The 9,462-nt window shown below is 35.7% G+C and overlaps 2 protein-coding genes across 5 annotated transcripts in view; both read right to left on the reverse strand.

Annotated features, from left to right (window-relative positions):
• Positions 1 to 968: 968 nt before the first annotated feature.
• On the reverse strand, positions 969 to 3,494 carry LOC107045229 (polyubiquitin). The gene is made up of 2 exons (XM_015267418.2): positions 3,378 to 3,494; positions 969 to 2,244 (listed from the first exon to the last, which is right to left on the reverse strand). The coding sequence occupies exon 2, from the start codon at positions 2,237 to 2,239 to the stop codon at positions 1,094 to 1,096; it is 1,146 nt and encodes a 381-aa protein (XP_015122904.1). The 5' UTR covers positions 2,240 to 2,244; positions 3,378 to 3,494; the 3' UTR covers positions 969 to 1,093.
• A 1,000-nt stretch (positions 3,495 to 4,494) lies between these two features.
• LOC107045230 (zinc finger RNA-binding protein) overlaps positions 4,495 to 9,462 on the reverse strand; it is a 13,530-nt gene continuing 8,562 nt past the window's right edge. For all 4 annotated transcript variants that reach the window (XM_015267422.1, XM_015267420.1, XM_015267419.1 and 1 more), the window contains 4 exons: positions 9,023 to 9,171; positions 7,321 to 7,416; positions 6,342 to 6,462; positions 4,495 to 5,720 (listed from right to left, as the gene is read on the reverse strand). In XM_015267422.1, the coding sequence (XP_015122908.1) occupies positions 5,425 to 5,720; positions 6,342 to 6,462; positions 7,321 to 7,416; positions 9,023 to 9,171 (662 nt within the window). In that variant the 3' untranslated portion in view covers positions 4,495 to 5,424. The remainder of the gene's footprint in view (positions 5,721 to 6,341; positions 6,463 to 7,320; positions 7,417 to 9,022; positions 9,172 to 9,462) is intronic.

Here is a 9,462-nt window from a genome sequence, read left to right on the forward strand (position 1 = left end):
ATCAACGTTTCGTTGAAATTCTTCAATAAAATTCATTAAAATTCCAATAAAATTAAAAATTTAGTGATTTTCTAGTTGTCTGTGCAATTTTTTTGTACGTGCAAATACGACTGGATCACATATATCACACGGGGACGAGATCATCCTTTATAATAATGGTAATTAAAATCAAGATGTAATTCATTTTATTAAGAAAGCCATGGGACTGCAGGACTACCCCTCAATTTTATTTCAAGTTCGCAGAAAAATCGAAATGAAATTAATTGATTCATCAGGAAAATCTGTGGGTTCGATATACGTAAGATTGATTGATAAATATACAAAATATAAAGATGGCCGTAAAATCGAATAATTTGGGCTTTTTTTTTATCGTTATTTTACATCGCTTCGATTCGGTTAGGGTATACTGCGATGATGATCAAGACTTTAAATGGTTAGATCGCACCATTCTACCTGGTCGGGATTTGAACTCGGAACCTTTCGCATGTGAGGCAACGAACTTACCCACTGCGCCAAGCCACCGGGCACAAATTTGGGCTTCTGTGTTCACATTCGCAAGATAATAGAGAGCAATATTGAAGCAATCAAATATACAGAGGGCAGTGAACTTGGAAAAAAAGTATTTTTTCAAAATCATTCCCTCATTTTTTTTAAACATTTGCAATTATTTTATTTTTTAAAAGATGTGTTACGACATATCTTTAAAAAAATAAAATAATTACAAATGTTCAAAATTTTATTTTACTTAAAATTTATTTTTTAAAGATATTTTTTTTAAATTTAATTGTAAAAGATATATCAGAACACATCTTTTTAATAAAAAATAAAATAATTGTAAATGTTCAAAATATAAGCCACAGTTTTTAGCATTTAGAATGGATGATCTCAATGTAACTAGTATGGAAATGAAGATGTGATTGTGTTGGTTTGACTGGAATGCTGAGAGGTAGAATAATAAAGTAGGAATATTCAGAACTTAAAAATGAGATTTATTAACGTTGAAAAAAATGTAGATTACAAGTAAATTTGTCGTATAGACAGAACCACAGTTGCTTGCTAATATCTCAGTCAGAATGGATTGGGGATGGAGAATTTAATGACCTCCACGAAGTCGAAGGACCAAGTGAAGGGTAGATTCCTTCTGAATGTTGTAATCAGAAAGAGTGCGTCCATCCTCAAGCTGCTTTCCAGCGAAGATCAGTCTCTGCTGGTCGGGGGGAATTCCCTCCTTATCCTGGATTTTAGCCTTCACATTCTCGATGGTGTCGGAGGCCTCGACCTCGAGGGTGATGGTCTTTCCTGTGAGGGTCTTGACGAAGATTTGCATACCTCCACGAAGTCGAAGGACCAAGTGAAGAGTAGATTCCTTCTGGATGTTGTAATCAGAAAGAGTGCGTCCATCCTCAAGCTGCTTTCCAGCGAAGATCAGTCTCTGCTGGTCTGGGGGAATTCCCTCCTTGTCCTGGATTTTAGCCTTCACATTCTCGATGGTGTCGGAGGCCTCGACCTCAAGGGTTATGGTCTTTCCTGTGAGGGTCTTGACGAATATTTGCATACCTCCACGAAGTCGAAGGACCAAGTGAAGGGTAGATTCCTTCTGAATGTTGTAATCAGAAAGAGTGCGTCCATCCTCAAGCTGCTTTCCAGCGAAGATCAATCTCTGCTGGTCTGGGGGAATTCCCTCCTTATCCTGGATCTTAGCCTTCACATTCTCGATGGTGTCGGAGGCCTCGACCTCGAGGGTGATGGTCTTTCCTGTGAGGGTCTTGACGAAGATTTGCATACCTCCACGAAGTCGAAGGACCAAGTGAAGAGTAGATTCCTTCTGGATGTTGTAATCAGAAAGAGTGCGTCCATCCTCAAGCTGCTTTCCAGCGAAGATCAGTCTCTGCTGGTCTGGGGGAATTCCCTCCTTGTCCTGGATTTTAGCCTTCACATTCTCAATGGTGTCGGAGGCCTCGACCTCAAGGGTTATGGTCTTTCCTGTGAGGGTCTTGACGAAGATCTGCATACCTCCACGAAGTCGAAGGACCAAGTGAAGAGTAGATTCCTTCTGGATGTTGTAATCAGAAAGAGTGCGACCGTCTTCCAATTGTTTTCCAGCGAAGATCAGTCTCTGCTGGTCTGGGGGAATTCCCTCCTTATCCTGGATCTTTGCCTTCACGTTCTCGATGGTATCAGAGGCCTCGACCTCGAGGGTGATGGTCTTGCCCGTCAGCGTTTTCACGAATATCTGCATTTTTCCTAAAACCCAAACAGAAAAAAATTAATATGCGTAATAATAATCGCATACAATTTTTAGGCTCTAATTCTTAATTTTTGTCATGTATTCTATTTTTATTTTATGGAAAGACAAGGATAGAAATCGAATTTATGGGTATCCTTTCATTATTCGAAAAGATATTTCATGGGGTTATTCGTCGGTAGGGCCGTAAAAGGTGCAGTTCTACAGTTACCGAAAAAATATATATCAAGAAGAAGAATGAATCGAAAACGGAAAAGGCGAAAAAAATAATATAAAATAATATAGTATAAACTAATCAAAACTACTACTACTAATAATACTAATAATGTGGTATAAAATCATTATCACAACTGAAATCTGCAATTCCCTATCAATTATCACTCCTGATACCAAAATAATTCCCCGGATCTAAACAAAACAAACTAAACCAAAAAAAAAACCCAAAACCAAAACAAAGCGAGGGGAATATCGACTAGTTTAGAATGGAGTCAGCCCCATTCGTTGCAGCCGCACCCCTCGCGGCCATTTCCCTTATGTCTCCCCTCACTCAATTCCCATTTCCGTTTCCCCGAAACTCCAAACAATTAATCACCCATAATATAAATAATCTACCCAAAAAGGGATGATTATCATCCCCCAGTTCCCCAAATCTCGAATTAATTTTAAAAAATTATTCCCCAATGAAGAACAAAATTTAAAAAAATTATATTCAACGATAAAATCATCAAATTAGTGAGTTAATGGAAAATACGGGTTGAATATACAAATAATGATGGGAGATTGGAACAAGGCCCCTGCATAAAATGGCCGCCATAATGGAATCAATCGAGGCGAAGCCTCAAAAAAATTCTGACGCAATTTCTTACGATTTTTCCTCTCTAATTCCCCCTTGAGATCATAATAACCACCACTAAAATTATTGTTATAGCCCCTCAACCTTTATTTCGTCCTCGTGATTCATCAAACAATAAATAAGAAGGAAAAAACTTCAATTTTTCGTCATTGACGGCCATTAAACCCCAAATGCTCGTTTAGAATCGAAAAAAAAAATCTCAAACCTTTTAATACCTCAAGGAAGTTAATTAATTAATTCACTTCGATTAGAAATAGTGGAATGGATCGTTATCCTCACCTTTTTGTTCACAAAATGCGCAGAGACAATTTATTAATCTCCTCTGAGGGCTTGTACAAATAAAGAAACACTTGGAATTTACTGCGTAAAGTTTAACTTTACACTGGTTGGAAATGTCGCAGTGGCTCGGGCTTTTATACCCTCGCAGGAGGCAGGAGGGTGACGCAGCGAGGATGATTTTCTCGATCGCTGATTGGCCAGTGGCAACAGCTGACCAACTGCTTGGCAACAGTGCTCACCACCGAGTGACGTAGGAAATGGGGATTGGCGTGGAGAACAATGTTCTGGCATCTTCCATTGCGTTGATATAGGATTTCACGAACAAAAGACGCTTTATGATTATTTTCAGACAGTTCGTTGATTGGATTAAGGGGAAATCTCATTTTTAGGGGATTATTCATCGTTTTTTTGAGGGGTGAAGGCCGAAAATGATGGCAAAACGGATTTTTTTGAATCGTTGCCAAAAGTGTATTGTTGGCTTTGGCAATATGTTGGGAGGGAGTGGTTTTAGGGGGGAAACTCCATAGGACATCTTTTGTAGCTCGGAAAATTTGCTTCAAAATGTTATTCGTGATATTTTTTTCTAAAACGACTCATTAGTGAGATAATTAGGAAAGTAACCAAGCAGAAGTTTATTCTGTTGAACTAACGATTACCAAAGACTGATGTTTATTTTTTGTCAATATCTAAAGAACGAACAGTTTTAGGAGGAAATGTCACAGAACATTTTTTGTAGCTGAGGAAATGCTCTACAAACGAAATCTTGTGACATTTTCTCATACAACCACTCATTATTCACAGAATTTCATGATGAAAACTAAAAATATAATTTATCATAAATACACTCTTTTCACCTCGTTTTTCCATTGTAAAATCATTATCAGTACCTGAAACTTCAAAAAAACAAATGGTTTATCACTTACCGTTCTAGAATAATCTATGAATTCCATGAATCATGCTGAGGCATCACCTCGCTGATGTAAGCATGTGCAATTATTTCCTCAGTCGATAAAGAACCAAAATTTCCTAAGAAATTGTTTCAAACATTTTTTGCAATGCTGAAATGAATTCCCTAAATTGAATACATTCAAATGAAAAAATTAAAAAATGCAAAATATTCAGTTAAGATTTGGTTTATTGATAATTTCGATAATATTCAAAGTACATCAGCAGTGCTACAAACGTCATAAATCCAATGGCCTGCAAAATGATCTACCGAACAAAATAATCAGCGAAAATCCTCAATTACATTAATTTTTTTCGTAATAACTCTTGTGGAGGGAGTGGTGTGGAAAAATTACACAGAAAATTATCAGTAGTTCATAAATGTGAATATTAATCCTCACATTTCATCACTCCATATTCATTACGACTAAACACACAACATACACATCGAGTCTCGAAATACAAACTACACCCTACAATCTTACCTCGTAAAAATTAAATCAAATTTATTCATTTAAATCCCCCAATTTCAAACGATTCGTTATATGTCGCGTTCACACATCATTGACTTCTATTCAATTGTTATTCGTATAGAATAAAAAAATGTAATTGTCATATTGCGGGAGCAGGTTCCAGAGCCCTCGGGGGAAATTCTAAAAAACCTGAAGTAATTCTTAACAGGAAAAAATCATCTCGACAATGATGAGTCCCAGGGGAAAATGTCTCTTGATATTAACCTCTGCATGTTGTATTTCACAGCAGAAAATAATAAAAATCGATAATAAAAGAGAACTTAAGACAAATCATGGAAATTAATCGAAAATAATTTTTTTTCGTAAATCATAAACTTCTGGATGAATTCGTTGACGTCTTCTTATCAGTAATTTCCCTCACTCATTCCTCGAAACTTAGCAATTCCCCAGGTGGAAACATTTATTAAAATGTTGATCCACCCTCAAGTCCTTAATCATCTACTCCAATAAATCCACAATTATCCCTCGATAATATAAATAATGGTTTTGGTGACAATCAATATATGATTTCATGAATTATTGATGCTCGGTATACGTCTACAAGTATTAATTAATTATCTTTACATTAATTACTTGGAGTCTGTCTCCATCTTGATCTCTGCCTTGGTCTCTTCAGCTTTTTTATCCTTCTTGGATACCTCACTGTCTGTTCCCTCGCCATTGCTGTTGTCACGTCTGCGTTTACGCGTGAAACGAGCTTTGTGCTTTGGGGGTGGAAGCTGCTCCATACCCAGGACCTTGTGAATCTGTCGGAATGCAACTAGACGAAGGGCATGTTGAGCTGAGGCTGTTATGTCCTCGCGTTGTTGAGCTGTCATACCACCTATTGCGTCGACAGGCTCCTTCTCACAGGGATCAGCAAGTCCTGGAAGATAAAAAAATTCATTGGTGATTTTTTTTTCACAATTGATTTGGCATTTTTTCGGGATTTGGGTAGTCAGACTGCCTGAATCATCTGCGTTGTGTCACAATGGGTCCATCCACAATTGTTGATCCCAAAATACTTGGTTTCAATATTGAAGGGCAGACTGTTGTGACACACTCAGTCTCGTCATCAGTTTCATCATTTGGAGATGACTGTTTATTAAAAGTTTATGCATTTGGAATTATCTCGGCAATGAATGGGTCTGGGGAAAAATGTGAAGAGCTTTTTTGCGGGGGATTTAATTCTGTACAAAAAAGATCTTATGACTTTTTCTTGTAGAACAACTCTTTAACGAGATAATTGAAGAATTGGAAAGAATTAAATGTGTGAATTCTTTTTTTTTTGGAATCGGTGAAATTTTTATTTTTTTTCCTTTTTTATTAACGATTATCTCGGTAATGAATTGTGCGACGGAAAAATGTGAATAGAGATTTTGTGTGGGGAATTTAATTCTGCACAAAAAAGATCTCATTACTTTTTCATGTAGAATGACTGTTTATCGAGATAATTGAAGAATTGAGAAGAATGGAATGGAAAAGGTGATTGAATGAATTTCATTACCAGGACCCCCTGGAAGCAGAATTCCTCCAGCGACGCACTCCAAGAGTCGTCTTAGTGCTTCCCCAAGGGACAGGGGACATCCAGCAGTGCTGATAACCTTCTCAGTCAGCAACTCAAGCGCCTGAAATTAAATTAAATCAAATTAATAACAAAAATTATGCAGTTCATCCTGTTAATTTTTCATTATATAAAACCATTCAGTCATGTTTTCAAATGAATGAACAAAAAAGGGTCAGGATAATGAATTAATAAAAATTTTAACAGTTCAGTGAATGGAAGAATGAAAAATATTGAGAGCTAAATGAATTCAATTGAATTGTTCGAGTTCAAAACAGGGATGGCCATCAATCTTGTGATTCTTCAATATTAAAAGAATTACCGACTTACATCGATCAAGGTTTAAATATACTAATCGAGATTTAGAAATACTAAAATAATTAATAAACCTAAATTTCCAATTGATGGTGAATTAAATATTTAATAATATGGATCTGTAAATTTTCTATTCAGCAAATAATACTAAATTTCTTGTAAAGAATTCCCGCTTATCCAAATAATCGTCAAATTACTGATTACTTCAATAATTAAAATTTAAGAGTGATATCAACTAATTGACTACTTAATAATTTAATGGTAATTATAATTTATGGATATGGCTATCTTTGCTTCAAAAAGGGACAAGATTATTTTGTAAATGTTTTATTTATCAGTCTGCCAGATCATCTACGTGATGTCCCAATACTACCATCGACAATAGTCGATCTCAAATGACTTGTTATCAACATTGTACGACGGATTTTCAGGACACCCTCAGTCTCGTCATCAGATTCATCATCTAAACATAAATTTCTTGCTGAAAGCCTCTTAATCCATGAAAAAAGTGAAATTTTCATGTAAAAAACTCTTGAATTCCCCCATAAAAGACATCTCCCCAAGCAAAAAAAAATTTACTTAACTAATCAATAAACAAACTTCTTACCCAAGCATTGAGTGGTGCCCACGTAGGAACACGATTGCAAAGATCTCGCATAATACGAATGACCATAACGCAGCTCTGGAGTGAAGTAGCCCTAGCCTGTTCATGAAAAAGAAAGCGAAGAAAACGCCCATAAAAAAATGTAATAAAAACATCCCAAACAAGAAAATAACAATAAATACAAATTCCTCAGATACCTCTCCAGGAGACGACACCCTAAAACTACCTAATACCTCATATATTTTTGCTTTGTGTGGGCTTTAGCTATACCTTCCAGCCTCGTGTGCCTCTCTATCAGCCCATTAATGCTAATTCAACTACCGGGTGTTTATTTAACTTTCTTTTCTCGTTATCTGATAAGTGAAAAAATCATTTCAATCAACTCTCTAACCTTCATGGTCTTGATAAAACACTGACGAATGAATAAATAAAAAAAAACACCCGGTACACATATCTCACTGTGTGTTTGTGCCTGTCTGTCTTTCAATGTTCAACGGTGCTAATTACCTCATTTGATTGATTAAAAAGAATTACTTTCGTTGATAAAATGTGCACTACGTTCAGTCATTTGTCGAGACAGACCCAGACTCAGTAATAAACCGATATTAATTAATACTTATCCAGAATAACGAATTTTGGAAATCTTCATATCATCATAAACTCAAAAGAAAAATCATCGTACTTATTTTAATATCAATTATCAAAATCAATTGGCACTGGAATTGTTTCAATCACCCGATTATTCTGGATGTCATAATTTTCCAGCAGATGTAAACGTACGATAATCACTCGTACCAATTTTACATACTGCTTTATTATTTATTTTTGCTATGATGATCGCATTCAGTGCATCTACCATTTTCCGGAAATTACCTCATCACATTAATTTAAAAATAATCATCATTCGATAATGACAGACTGAAAAATGCGAACAAGTGAGCAAAATCGTTGAATAAACTCGTAAAAATAATCAATTAATAGTGCCTGTCTGTCTTTCAATGTTCGACGGTGCTAATTACCTCATTTGATTGATTAAAAAGAATCATTTTCGTTGATAAAATATGCACTACGTTCAGTCATTTGTCGAGACAGACCCAGACTCAATTATACACCGATATTAATTAATATTTATCCAGAATAACGAATTTTGGAAAACTTCATATCATCATAAACTCAAAAGAAAAATCATCTTAATTATTTTAATATGAATTATCAAAATCAATTGGCACTGGAATTGTTTCAATCACCCGATTATTCTGGATGTCAATTCAAATTCATAATTTTCCAGCAGATGTAAACGTACGATAATCACTCGTACCAATTTTACATACTGCTTTATTATTCATTTTTGCTACGATGATCGCATTCAGTGCATCTACCATTTTCCAGAAATTACCTCATCACATTAATTTAAAAATAATCATCATTTGATAATTGCAGACTGAAAAATGCGAACAAGTGAGCAAAATCATTGAACAAACTCATACAAACTATCAATTAATAAATAATTTTGTTATTTCGTACAGACTCCACTAATTTCACAAGGCTGGAAGTTTTTCGACTGCTCTTTACCGTTTTGTCTTATGAAATGATGTTTTAAACTGTTGATTAAAAAAAAAGAATCTGTTTTTTCACTCGAAACAGTGAAAATGTGAATTTTTATCTTTTGCAATTGATAAGATCGATTTTTTTTTTGTATTCAAACCTGAAACCACTTGGCATGCCTGAGTGCAGCTAAAGCCTCCAAACACTTAGCCTTGGGTAGTACATCTGGTGGGTCTGGTTTGGTCACTGCGGGCGTCGCGGGCGTTGTTTGCGGTGGAGCAGCTCCCTGTTGCTGCTGTCCAGCATTATCTGAGTGTACAACAAAAGAAAGCACAAAACACGCTTAGACAATACTTAGAGTGTTTGATCATGCCCAGATCGCGCTACTTTACTTTACTTTTACCCCTCTGTTTTTGTTCTAATTTATTTCAAAAACATAACGCAAAAGATGAATGGGAGACTATCATTTTTTGTAAATTATCAATTATGTATTGAAGGGACAAATTAATGGGAAGTGGAAAAACGTTTTGATGCATTTTCACTTTTTTTTTTTAAATTGTTTTGCAGACTTGTTTGTTTATCTCCGGGGGGGGGGGGGGG

The sequence above is a fragment of the Diachasma alloeum genome, unplaced genomic scaffold (genome assembly GCF_001412515.2).
Source record: "Diachasma alloeum isolate Michigan unplaced genomic scaffold, Dall2.0 Dall_scaffold_00891, whole genome shotgun sequence".
In the NCBI taxonomy this organism is placed as follows: domain Eukaryota; kingdom Metazoa; phylum Arthropoda; class Insecta; order Hymenoptera; family Braconidae; genus Diachasma; species Diachasma alloeum.

Excerpts from the sequence above, each read along its gene's own strand:
- LOC107045229 (XM_015267418.2), bottom strand. The coding sequence starts at position 2,239 with ATGCAGATATTCGTGAAAACGCTGACGGGCAAGACCATCACCCTCGAG.